Source organism: Platalea leucorodia, assembly GCF_965183815.1.
Source record: "Platalea leucorodia genome assembly, chromosome: 1".
NCBI lineage: Eukaryota > Metazoa > Chordata > Aves > Pelecaniformes > Threskiornithidae > Platalea > Platalea leucorodia.
Window position 1 is genome coordinate 117,996,295 of NC_138823.1, and position 14,074 is coordinate 118,010,368.

The 14,074-nt window shown below is 37.8% G+C and overlaps 1 protein-coding gene across 5 annotated transcripts in view; it reads left to right on the top strand.

Annotated features, from left to right (window-relative positions):
- CLASP2 (cytoplasmic linker associated protein 2) overlaps nt 1-14,074 on the top strand; it is a 154,096-nt gene that overhangs the window by 133,408 nt on the left and 6,614 nt on the right. For all 5 annotated transcript variants that reach the window (XM_082304397.1, XM_082304396.1, XM_082304399.1 and 2 more), the window contains 5 exons: nt 1,363-1,506; nt 5,525-5,668; nt 6,105-6,211; nt 7,066-7,219; nt 7,933-8,161. In XM_082304397.1, the coding sequence (XP_082160523.1) occupies nt 1,363-1,506; nt 5,525-5,668; nt 6,105-6,211; nt 7,066-7,219; nt 7,933-8,161 (778 nt within the window). The remainder of the gene's footprint in view (nt 1-1,362; nt 1,507-5,524; nt 5,669-6,104; nt 6,212-7,065; nt 7,220-7,932; nt 8,162-14,074) is intronic.

Genomic DNA, 14,074 nt, shown 5'->3' on the forward strand with positions numbered 1-14,074 from the left:
TTGGAAAACCATGTAGCCTAAGGTTTTTTGCTGCGGAGATACTTGTGGTTTTTTTTTCCCTTGGACAGAACCTAGCAAATAATGTGGTTTTTACTGCATTTGTTGATATTGATCTGCATAAGATGAAAGTCTCCAGCTGTTGCTTGTTGTATAACTTTGGAGAAGTTGAGCTTGAACAGCTGCTGTGAAAATGAAGTATTCATTATTAATCTACGTGTACCAGCTATCACTAATGTGTGTGTCACTTAGTGTATCTTGAGTTTTTAATAGCTTGCAAGTTTTCATGATGAAGGGAAATCTTTGTATAGCTTTGCTCAGAACAGTTGTACTACAAGCCATGAACAATTAAAAATACACCCAGAACTCTCTTTCTTTCTGGTTATGATGGACGTGGGTGTCTCCCTCCTGGTAGATATTTCTGGTTCACTATAATTATTAGTGGAAATAAAAGCGGCTAAGTCAAATAGGTGGCCTAAATAAATGTTCACCACTTCGTCACCCAAACTGTCAACAAAATCTCTGAGGCCGCAGGAGTTGAGATCAATATTTAAGGGAGATACAGGCATAATAGCCCTTTGCCCAAAGCTGTGCAGTGGTGCAATTTTGGAGAAACTAGAGAGAGGCTAGGGTGTATAAAACACAGATTCTCCCTAAGGAGTAGAGGCAGGGAGTGGAGTAGAACAATGTGCTGATAAATGAGGAAGTAAAGCAGCTTTTCTATCCTCCTGGTGAATCCATGTCTCTATCTTCTAACTATCTTCAAAGGAAAAGTGTGCATGTGACCCCTTCTAAGTCTTTGTAGAAATTCTATGCATACCTTTTTAGTATTTAATGGGAAGTTTCATGTGGCTTATCCCCAAAGATAGTGACTGCTCAACTCTGCTGTTTTATAAAAGAATGCCAAGTGTTAACTACATAGTAGGAACTAATAGGAACTGATTATTGGTTCATCAGATATTCAGTTTTCATTTTAGTGCTTGAAAAAAGTTCTTAATAATTCTGAATAATTCTTTAAAACCCTGATTATTCTCAAATATTCTGAGTACTTTGGTTTTCTTTTTGTTAAATATTTAAGCTTCTGCATATGCAATGATTTGTGTGTCTTTCAGTTGCTACCAGTGAAATCTATTATTTCTATTAATATTTGAATTTCTGTGCAATAACTCCCTTCTTGAAATGTTATATCCATTTGTAAATTGATTTGTTGTATAGAGTTTTCCATCAATGCTGAAAAGATGTTTAGTTTAATTAGGGGGAAAAAAAAAAAATCTTTATTTTAGGGAATGAGCATTACTCTTTGAGCACACTTGTTCTTACACCACACCATTTTTCTTGTCCACCTGACTCTATTTCTCTTTGCAGGTCAAAGTTGCAATCCTTAAATACATAGAGACTCTTGCGCAACAGATGGATCCAGGAGATTTTGTAAATTCAAGTGAAACTAGGTTAGCAGTGTCTCGAATCATCACCTGGACCACAGAACCTAAAAGCTCAGATGTTAGGAAGGTAGGTTTGTTAATCTATGCTTAGAATTGCAGGATGTTCCAAGTATCTTGGCACATTAGAGAAGCTTTTCTTGCCCAAAAAAAAAAAAAAAAAAATCATTCTTTGAAAACAAAGTTACTCCTTCATAGAAAAAAAATACTTTTATATCCTTCTCAGCAAACACACCTAATTTTTCTGTATAAACTATCAGAATTGACAAAGCAAAACTTTGCCAAAAATTATATGTTTAAGAATATTCAAGTAAAAATTTAATATGAACACGTGTTGAAACTCTCTGCTAGGGTTCTATTTTTATGTATGTTAATATGTTGAGATTATATTTTATAATACAAGGAATAACTTTGTTTCAAGCAATATCTGGTATTAAAATCTCTTCAGTGGGCATTTTCTATACAGTTTTAATATTACTTCAGAGACCACCCTCTGTGATACTAATAGCACCTTTGTAACAGGAATGGTAAATTTGGTAGCAAACTCTGTTCAATCTCTGGATTTTCTCAGATCCATTCTGTTTAACAAAAGATAGGTAAATAACTGTTGACCCTTTGACAAAAGAAAGTTTGTGCTTTAATAAGGTAGTATCAAAGGTTTGTTCTTGTAATGCTGCAGTTCCAGTGCAAAACTTTTCCACATAACTGTTGTGAAGTGAAAATTAATGTGAGCTACATAGATACACCAGGGATACAGAATAACCATGAGAAATGTACTAGTGCAGTCTTTGGAAAGGGTTTCTAAATAGTCTTTCCAATTATAGAAAGCAAAAATTTTTTAATTTTGTTCGTGGTTTGATGGAATAGAGTTTTGTTGTTGTTGGTCTGTTTGTCACCAGCCATTCTATCTTAGCTGCCATTCTCAGCATGCTGACACTTTTTGAATGCTAAACATACATACTTACTTTATGGCTCATAAGTGCAAGCATCTTTGACACAGAGAACTAACTCTTCTGTTCCTTTTTCTCTGTTTATTTCTGCAGTTTGAAGAGTTGAAACAATTTGTTTGTTTAGATTTCCTTTGCTATTTTCAATTAAGTTTGAGTTTTGGCAACTTCATCATTTCTGGAAACAGTACCAAAACTTCCTTTCTTTAGGAGGAATGTTTTGTGGGAGAGAATTGAGAGAAAATAGTGGGAGCTGTCTCACGAAGTGTGTAGTGTGAAAAGAACAAAAATAAAAGTAACTTCCACAACTTCTTGATATCTGGAATGTTTGTAATATGTATTAAAAAACCATAGGAGAGTTTATTTGGAGATAATGTTTCTGTCTTTCACTTCTTGTGTAACTTCATGAGTATGAGAAGGCAGTAATAGATGATATCCTATGGACTTTTCTTGCCTAGTACCATGTTCTAGTGACATGTATAAGACCATAAAACAGGAGGAGAATTGAAGCAGCACTATCTTCTAAATCAGTAAAGTTTTAGTACTAAGCCACGTGGCAAGCTGTCTTATCTGATGGTTCATATCTCTAATAAGCATTTTTATGTCAATAAGTAACTGAATCATGGAAAGAATTGCCAGTGAGTTTAATCACCTGGAACACCTTAATTATATGAAGTTTTCTTATTTTATTTTTTCTTTCCATAACACAGCTGTTAAAGGCAGCTAACTGGCAAAATCCTTTAATAACTCTTGAAAACAAAATTTCACCAGTAAGTAACTCAAGAGTTATTCTGATGGTGTGTGTATATATATATATACACACACATACATGTTTCATCCTCTTAAGCTTCACAGCCTGCTATCACAGGCTTTCTCATTTTATTTGTTTTAATAAGCTTAAAGCATTTAGTATGATTTCTTTAAATTGAAAGGTTTTGCCAAGTGTATTTCACTGTAGTTGATAGGTTTGGGGTTTTTTCTTAGTAAAAACATTTCCAGTACTAAGTATTATGAAAAATCCTTTCATTAGTCTGAAGTTGGGCACTTTTAGTGCAGTTCAGTGACGTGGGACTTCTTTCTGGAAGGTAAAATTCTATGTTTCAGAAATTAGATTTCATGTAAGATTAGAATTCTTCTGAAAAGAATTAGTTTTCTTAGGGTTCTTCTAAGAACAACACAAACCCAAAAAAATTTCTCAGCCTTTTTTGGAGACTTTTAAAGATGTTATTTGTATGACTGGGCTTAAACCTTGAGAGAGAGAGAGGGAGCTTATACTGAGGAGAAGAAAAACCTCCAGATACTCTAAAATGCATTTTTTTGGTCAAGGAAGAGAGAGAGAAAATAGATAATTGCGCAGTTGAAAACCACCTGTGAGTCATTGTCAATTTTGATACTTTAGGTTGAGCTTCCTTCTGAGCAGACTTGATGGTACCGGTTCCTTTCCTGATATGACCCTGGACTGTCTATTGTGTTATTTTATTGGCAGCTTAAATAGACACAGTGTTACGGAGTGGAGACATGGGTAACAGGACAAAAAAAGGAAAGTGGTGATTCCCAAGCCTTTGCTCAGTTGCAGGATTTGTTTTGGTTTTGCTTTGTATCAATTTCTGTTAAAAGACCATAAGAAATAACAAGGGAAAGAGAAACATTAAAGATATTGTAGAGGGCATTCAGGGTGTTCACTTGAAGGGAAGGCTATCAGAGGGAGAAGGGAATAAAAGTTCAAGAAAACAGCTGGTCACGAGTCTGCAAAGATAATTTGTGGCAATCTAACATGTTAATATTTTTGTCGTTAAACTTAATACTAAGATGTGTGCTGGTATGTGTGCTCATACCTTGGCTTTCCACTTTTAATTAAAAAATGCTACAGTTCATTGCTCTGGAAGCAAAAGAAGGGAAATAAATGTCTGAAAGAATTTTCTAAACTACTTGCTTTGAAGTATATTGCTGCTTAAGCAAGCTGCCTATCATTCTGTCTAGCATGAAGCACTGGTTCTCTCCAGTACATGGCAGAGCTTGATGGTGAGCTGTATAAACTAGACATAGTTGGTTAATGTTAGAATCAGAGTTTCGTACTACAAATAAACTATTAAACAATTCTGGAGAACTTAATCTCTAGCCCTTCATTGTGTGTGTTAGTTTAGTTGCTGTTGACAGGTTTGTTAGCCTATCCAGTGAATATTCATAAAACTGTACAAACATTACTATGTCATGCAGTCAACATTCCTTTACTAGAGGGAACCCAACTATTGTGTAACTTACTGTGTTGCTTTGTCAGTAAAGAGCTTTGATTTTTAATTGAGATTAAAATATATATATATACACACACACATATATATGTATAGTAAAATATGCAGTAGGATGAGGACAACCTTAAAGATGAACTATTAAAATTGAGGGTGTGGGAGGTGACATCCAGTAGACTACAAACTCCAGTACTTAACAGTTTTCGTCTTTAGAATATGTAGTCACTTAAATTATTCCTCATGATGTTTGCCTATTTTTTAAAAAGAGAAAGGAAGCAAGGGGGAAAGGCTAACTAGTTTGGCTGTAGGCCAAGTTATAAAAAATATCAAGTGCTGTCATCATGACGCAAAATCAAGACTGTCTCATTCCAAATTAGGGTATCTGTTTGTTTTGTTTTGTTTTAAATTTCTAAAGTGGTAACTGTTCCTTTTCAAGTTAGTGTGTTGATTATCCATCATCTGTAATTACCACTTTCAGACCTCAGGAGAAGGAATTGCAGGCTTGTTCCTGTGTGGTGTATTCCATTCCTTTCCTTAAATTTGTCCAACTTGCTGAACTCTTTAAAAGCCATTTTGTGAATTCTTTCAGCACTTTTTTTAGTAAGTAGGGATCTGGGGTTGGGGGGGGTTGAGGAGCACATTTCTGAAAGACTGCTTGTTAGAATGATTGTGCAAAGTGTAAGCTCATTGTTGTGTGCCTGGATTTATCAATATCTGAACTTCCAGCTTACCAGCAAATATGAATTGCTTTTGTTCACATATGTTAACATCTTTATTCAAGCTTGATCAAGACTTAAGTCATGTTTTGTGATTACCACTCATTATAGCATCTCTTGCTGATAAAATTACTTAGAAACTCAAATTAATGTCTTCAATCTGTATCATCTTCTTCTAGGCTGCACAGTCAGTGCTGATTTCACTTTTTGAACTCAACACTCCAGAGTTTACAATGCTATTGGGTGCTTTACCAAAAACATTTCAGGATGGAGCCACAAAGCTTCTCCATAATCATCTCCGGAATACAGGCAACAGTGGTCAGGTATCTACACTTCTCTCATTATTCTTCTGAAGTTACTGGTGTTTTGAACATAAGTCCATTGCAGTAGAGTTATTTGTGAGAGCAAGAAGGTTGGTAGAGGAGGGGAGGCAACCCAAATCCTATGTAGAAGTCTGCCTCAGTAGCAGATACCACTCTTTATGGAAAGCCTTTTCTTTCTCCTCCGGAGAATGATACTAAGTCTATGTTGCTTCCAAGTGACTTAAACTACTCTTAAAAAGCACATTTAAAGTTATTATCTTTTACTTTACTCATTTCAAAGTTATACTTGACTGAAGTTACTAGTTAGCCAATCCAACTAATTAAATAGAAGCTATTTAAATGTTTCTGGGCACTAGAAAATAAATAAATACAATAATAAGTTAAAAGGGAAGCTGAAGTCCTACTGGAGTATCTCTTCTCACCTCTCCTCCTCCAGGGATCAATGGGAAGTCCTTTAACAAGACCTACTCCACGCTCCCCAGCAAGTTGGTCAAGTCCTCTCACTTCCCCAACCAATACATCGCAGAACACTTTGTCACCAAGGTAACATAGGCTGGTGTCGCTACAGTTCTTCATCTAAGACTTCATTACACATTATCCAAAATCGTAACCCCAACGGTGAAAGCATGAAACGAATTTTGCACAAAGTGACAGATACTGAAAAATAATCCCCCTCCCTCCACAGAATGACAGTACAGTGAACTGCTTAGCCGCCGTGAAGGGTCTGACAAGTGCCAGGGCTGGCCAGAGGTGGGAGGGCTGTGCACCTTGGAGTGCAAATGGATTAGCAAGAGATGGAATGGAAGTGTTCATCTCTAGCAAATATTACAATAGATCAGCTAGGTCATCAAACCAGGCTTAATGTTGGGGAGGCTAAAAAAGTAGTAGTTCATAAATGTTCTGGTCTTTAATTTTGTGGTACCAATGTTGCCAACAAAGTGAATTTTGTAATTTTGCTTTTAGCAATCAAGCTAACTGTGAAAACTCTTGAGTTTTATCAATCCTCCTTACTTTGGGACTTTTTTCAGAAAGAGAGAATGGTATAAAAATCCCAGTTGTTTTGTACTCATAAAACAGAGCAAAAGAAGATTGTTTCTTCAGACAGATGCTGCTACTTAATGTAGCCCTTCTCTTAGCTAGCTACTCAGCTACTTAGCTAGCTACTTAGCTAGCTACTACAGTGCTTTGTCTGTCAGTGGCAGTACACTTACTAAGGTGTACCACAGCACAGTTTTGTCATGTGGAGACCCAGCTTTCTTCCTTAATGTGTTTCAAGAAAAATAATAATATTATTAATATTTCTTGAGTGTCTGTAGTTCCAGGCTAATGTTATTTAGAAATATGGCGTCACAAAATAAATCCATCGTAATTCCTATATCCTTGTCTGTGGCCCACAGTGCATTTGACTATGACACTGAAAATATGAATTCTGAAGATATTTACAGCTCTCTTCGTGGAGTCACTGAAGCCATTCAGAATTTCAGTTTTCGTAGTCAGGAAGATATGAATGAGCCTGTAAAACGAGATTCCAAAAAAGATGATGGTGATTCGGTGAGTATTTAAACTCAGTGCATCTTGGTATCAGTAAACCAAGCCAATGACTGATTTATTACAGATAATAAAGCATCTTTTTCAGTAGGTTTATATGTTACGATTTCTGAAATGGGACATTTCTTGTAAATTGCTTCAGAGCTTTAGAAAAATCTGTTCCTAGTCTTAAACCACATTTTGAAATGTAAATGCTAATTCTAAGTAGTACTAACTGTTCGTTTATTTAAAATGTTAGCAATTTTTAAAAACAGATTATCTTGCAAAACAGCTGGAGTTCAGTTTTTGAGAGGTCTGCACCTTAATATATGTTTTTCCAAAAGTTTTATTTTATTTTGTACAAAACCTGTGGGTTTTTCAGTGCTACATGCAGTGTTTTAAACTTCCATTTCTGTGGAACTTTGGCTCTCAGATTTGTTGAGCTTACCAAATATATATATGCTTAAACATGTTTTTATTTACTTAGCATCAAACTTCTGAGATAAAATATTGACATGTTTATAGATCATGATTTTTTTTGGACTATGCACACTTTTTTTTTTTTTTTAAGGAAAGCAAAGTTTAGGGAACTGTTTCTAAGACTTATTTGAAGGCTAGTTTGAAATCTGTAAACTTCTTGAAATTTTTAAGTTTTGGCTACCTAGATGAATTAGTAACGTAGTTAATTGAAAAGTGTGTGTATTTCATATGCTTGTATGATACTTCTTTTCCTGTAGATTTGCAGTGCTTCTGGAATAGTAGACCTACGAGCAGGAAGCGGTGTGAGCGATACAGGCCGAACAGCTCTTGATAACAAAACATCATTACTCAACACAATGCCTCCTCACTCTTCGCCACGTTCACGAGATTATAACCCATACAATTATTCTGATGGTATCAGTTCATTTAATAAATCTGCTTTGAAAGAAGCCATGTTTGATGACGATGCAGAGCAATTTCCTGATGGTAAGCTTCAGATTGCATTCTGTGCTAAAGAAAAATGGCGAGATTTTTCCATCTTTCAGTTCAGTTTCTGAATTTATTATTAGTAATATATGTATCACCAGTGGCGCTTCTTTTGAGAGGTTTTTAGAAATACTGTATTTCAAATTAGTTTCTTCATTAGTAATCCTTTTGAGTGACATTGCTGGATTACTTGGTATTTGTAGAGATTAAGCGTAAAAATGAGATAAATACTGAACTATATTGTATACCTTTGGTAGCACATCCTGTAGCAGTATTGTCAATATAAATTTGCTTATCAGATTGCTTTATGATTGAAATTGAAAGGGGACAAAAAAGGATTTACAGCAAGGAAGTAAAACTGGATCAGACCAGTTTGGGAATTAGGTGAAAGATTAAGTATTTTGTTAGTAATGTGTTTGTATTTGAAACATGACATTGGTGTTTTCTATTGACTAAACATTCTTTAAAAAAGAAAAAAAAAACAAACCCAAACCAACAACAGCTTTTACCAGGAAGGTGGCTCTTTTAGCCTGTGTAAATCTAGGAACTTGGACTGTTGTTTTGTAGGCTTCTAGAGCTTCTTTTTAGCATTTCTCAGTATATCTTTGGGTAATTTTTTATATCTAAATGTTGGGAAGGTTCCAAAGTATCACTACTATCATTATTTTAAAAAGGAGTAGGTGGTTTTCATAATCTGGTATTCATGATTGTTGATATTTCATATTCGGTTAGAGATTAAAATCAGTCTTTAAATAAAAAAAAAATTCTTAATAGTGAGGGACAAATGAGTTTCTCCCTCCTGAATGTTTTGCTTCTGTCATCCAACAAAGATGTGTTATAGAAACTGTTGAAAAACAAAGCTATTTTCTGACATGATGTTTTATTCAGCTATTCTAGAAGTTGGCTTTAAGTTTACATTAAATTAAAACCAAATCCAAGTAAGGTGCATTCCTCTCTTTCTCTGCTGTTTAGTGAAGAGGCATATAGAATCATAGAACCATAGAGTGCTTTGGGATAGAAGGGACCTTTAAAGGTCATCTAGTCCATCCACCCTGCAATTGGCAGGGACATCTACAACTAGATCAGGTTGCTCAGAGCCCCATCCAGCCTGGCCTTGAATGTTTCCAAGGATGGGGCATCTACCACCTCTCTGGGCAGCCTGTTCCAGTGTTTCACTGCCCTCATTGTAAAAAATTTCTTCCTTATTTCCAGTCTGAATCTACCCTCTTTTAGTTTAAAACCATTACCCCTTGTCCTGTCACAGCAGGCCTTGCTAAAAAGACTGTCCCCATCTTTCTTAAAAGCCCCCTTTAAGTACTGGAAGGCTGCAATAAGGTCAGCCCGCAGCCTTCTCTTCTCCAGGCTGAACAACCCCAACTCTTTCAGCCTTTCCTCGTAGCAGAGGTGCTCCATCCCTCTGATCATTTTTGTGGCCCTCCTCTGGACCCGCTCCAACAGGTCGATGTCGTTCCTGTGCTGAGGACCCCAGAGCTGGACGCAATACTCCAGGTGGGGCCTCACCAGAGCAGAGTAGAGGGGCAGAATCACCTCCCTCGACCCACTGGCCACACTTCTTTTGATGCAGCCCAGGATACGGTTGGCTTTATGGGCTGCGAGAGCACATTGCTGGCTCATGTCCAGCTTTTCGTCTGTCGGTACCCCCAAGTCGTTCTCGGCAGGGCTGCACACAATCCCTTCATTCCCCCAGGCTGTATTGATACTGGGAATTACCCCGACCCAAGTGCAGGACTCTGCACTGTCCTTGTTGAACCTCATGAGGTTCACACAGGCCTACCTCTCCAGCCTGTTCAGATCCCTCTGGATGGCATCCCGTCCCTCAGGTGTGTCGACTGCACCACTCAGCTTGGTGTCATTTGCAAAGTTGCTGAGGGTGCACTCGATCCCACTGTCTATGTAATTGATGAAGATATTAAACAGCACTGGCCCCAGAACAGACCCCTGAGGGACACCACTTGTCACTGTTCTCCGTGTGGACATCGAGCCATTGACCACTGCCCTCTGGATGCGACCATCCAGACAATTCCTTATCCACCGAACAGTCCACCCATCAGATCCATATCCTTCCAATTTTGAGAGGAGGATATTGTAGGGGACCGTGTCAAAGGCCTTACAGAAGTCCAGATGACATCCATAGCTCTTCCCTCATCCACTGATGTAGTTACTCCATTATAGAAGGCCACTAGGTTGGTCAGGCAGGACTTGCCCTTGGTGAAGCCGTGCTGACTGTCCCGAATCACCTCCGTGTCCTCCATGTGCCCTAGCATAGATTCCAGGAGGATCTGTTCCATGATCTTCCCAGGCACAGAGGTGAGGCTGACAGGTCGGTAGTTCCCAGGGTCCTCCTTTTTACCCTTTTTAAAAATGGCTGTAATATTTCCCTTTTTCCAGTCCCCAGGGACTTCACCTGACTGCCATGACTTTTCAAGTATCATGGTGAGTGGCTTAGCAACTACATCAGCCAGTTCCCTCAGAACTCTGGGATGCATCTCATCAGGACCCATAGACTTACTTACGTTCAGGTTCCTCAGGTGGTCACGAACCTGATCTTCTCTTACAGTGGGAGGACCTCTGTCCTCCCTATCCCCATCAAATGGCCCATTGACTCGGGAGGTGTGAGGAGAGAGATTGCCAGTGAAGTCTGAGGCAAAAAAGTTGTTGAGTACCTCAGCCTTCTCCTCATCTGTTGTTACCAGCTCTCCACTACTGCTCATCAGAGGGGGTACGCTTTCCTTAACCTTCCTTTTCTGGTTAACGTACATATAGAAGTCCTTCTTACTATTCTTTGCATCCCTCACCAGGTTCAGCTCCAATATGGCCAATTATTACTTTCTGAAAAAGATCGAGGGGAAGGCAAAATTTACAAATCATGTCATGGAAATATCAATAGTTAAATACCTTTGTCATCCACGTACAGACCCAGTTTATGATACAGATTCTGTATTATAGGGCTACTGTTGTTACATGGAATAAGCCTCTTTATACCCTCTGACAACATATTTCTGGATATTGCATGAAACCAAATGCAATCTGTGCTGCACCAGCATGTTCTGGTTTTGTAAAAACTCATGACACTCATGGAATGATGCATCCCCACCCAGAATTAGTTTGTCCTGGCTGGAGGAGTAGTGCAGCGTGTTAGTTAGGTCTGCTCTTTAATGGGTCTTAACAAAGTACTTGCATTCATTCCTGTGTTCACCCTTAGTTTTTAGTTATACCATATGCATTCTGTCATTTGTGTGTTAGATTTAGAATTTCATCTAAGATAACTTCGAAAAAGTCTGCATGAAAAAACATACACTCGGCAAAATACTTTGTGCCTACAATCCCTCAATTAGGAGTTGCATGCTTCTCCCGTAAACCTGAAGTGCTCGTTGGACGTTAGATTTTACGTTTCAGAAACTCCACAGAACTGCTCCCTGTTAATGATGGTGTCCTGTTTTTACTGGACTCCTAGCTATCCTCTCATGTGTTACTTGGAGAAAGATGCAGAAATACAGGGGTTGATGGGAAAACCTTAGCTGCTCATATAATCCCGTCAACAGCACTGAGGCATGAATGTGTATTCTGCAGATGGTTTGTCTTAACAGTTGAAAATTTCTGGTGGAGGAGATGCCACAGTGTACCCTACATGGCTATTTGAGTGGTTTGCCTCTCTTAGAGTTAAAAGGTTTTCAGAGTAACAGCCTAAATCTTCCAATCACTAGCACTTTTTTTTTTCCCAAGGGAGATGCTCATTATCCAAAGCATAGGGAAACCTGGCTTTCTAAGTCACTTCCAGACTCCTTAAAAGGAGTCCACGTCTCTGGTTGAAAAACAGTGTTCCTCTTCAAAGAAGCTTGTTTATTTCAGCTTACTTCCATGGATTATGTTTTCCAAACATCTTCCTTTTTAACTGCTACTGTGTGTATGGGCTTAAGATTTCTGCTTCTGTGTGTTGCCTTACACTTACCATCTTTTTTCTTTCAAACCATCCCTCTGATTTATCATGATAATTTTCAATTTTTATCCTGTCTTCCAGAATGTTTGCAACTGCTCTTACACTTATGTCATCTGCAGATTTTATAAGTGGTCTCCATATTCCTTCGATAGCATTAACAAAAGCATCAGACAGAACCAGGCTCTGGACAGACCTGAGCAGGGATGTGACTCGTATCCTCCTACATTAATAGAAAGCCATTTATAGTCCAGTCACCCTGCAAGTGATTCATCAAGTTTTGCACCCACTTCGTTGGCTTTTTGGCCACCATGTTTGCATAGCTTCTGTATGAAGATGCTGTGGGTGACAGTACGAAAATCTTTACTAAATTCAGGACATACCTATGTTTTCCCTTTTAACCTCTAAACCACTGTTTATCCTCTCAAAAGGATATTTGATTGGTTTGCGAAGAGCTGTTCTTCATCAAATACTTCTCTCGTATGCCTGTTTTAATTCATTCAAATGAAAGAGTTGCATCTGCGCCTCATTTGTGTTTTGTTTTCTTTCTGAACCAGAAATTTTGAGAGTAGACTTTGAATATGACTTCTTTTATGTTTCTCCTTTCTTATGTGGAGACTGTTTGGAAGTGAAACACTGGGTGCTAAGTCATACAGAGGAAAGGAAAATACAGGCTGTGAAGGCACATCCCTATTGGTTGTCTTCATGTTTTTCAGGAATTCCAACTATTTCCTCCACTACTGGAGCTTCTTTCCTCCCCTTATTCATGCATGGACATGGCTGCTACCTTCTCCTTTCTTTACCCTTCCCTCCATACATTCAAGTTGCCACATTTTTCATTCTCATACTTCCAAAGTGAAAATAACTTTATTCAAACAGATATGTGTAGTTTTGCTAATTATATGTCAATATGCGTTCCCCAAAATAGGATTTCCGTATCTGTAATCCTCACAGTTTGGTAGAACAAGTTCTGGTACTAAAAGCAATGATCTTGCTTCTGTAAAAGTGCTTGTCCATTCTGCGCATCTGTACTGATTGATAACCTGCCTAATGCAATTTCAGTCTGTCCTCTAGGCAAACATTAATGATCCATTTAGAGAGTCTGCAAAGCATGCATTAATACAGAGGCAGTAGAAGTGCTTCGAGAAAAGTTTCTGCTTTTAGGTGCTTGTGCTCCTGATTATTCATGCAAAACAGAATGCAAATAGGAATGCTGGGTACAAAAACAGTGTGATTTTTAAGGTAACTGATGTGTGATTTTAAGCTACTTGATATGTGGTATTCAGCTTTTACTTGTTTTTTTGTACAGGTGCTTTGTACAGCATTTATAATTTACAATATTGAATACAGTAATATAAGGTGTTCAAGGGCTGCGGTTTCAGTATATGACCTAATAAATTTGTTATGGAGAATGTATTTCATGTGTTAATAAATGGAATAATTTTAGGAAAGATGTAACGCAGGAACATGTGCATTTTATGCCAATACTTTCAACCTTTTCCAGAAAGAAATGTGTGTTTCTGTTAATTTATCCAAAAGTCTCAGTGCAAAGATGGAAGCTATATGCTTTTCTTTCTTGAAGGCTAAATGGGTCTTGATGATGGAATAAAGGCAACAAGTTGGTATTTAATTTTCATTAAGACCATTTTTAAGTTTCTTGACTGTTTGCAGATCTCTCCATTTGCAGTCCAGTATTTACAAATATGGGTCGTGTTACTAATGTGTTTCCATCATCATGGAATCCTCTAATCAAAACTAAAATCCAGAGCCATCTCGTAATGACTGCTATTGGGAATCTCTGTGGGACTAACGGCCTTGGTTTGCTTCTATTTCAGCTATTTTGTACCAAGCACCGTTCTTTTTTCCCTGTTTGTGTTAGCAGCCTAGCTATTGCTGAGGAACCATGGCTTACAAAAGTCTAAGCAATTCTGTAATACTAATGGAGAAAAGACAAATTT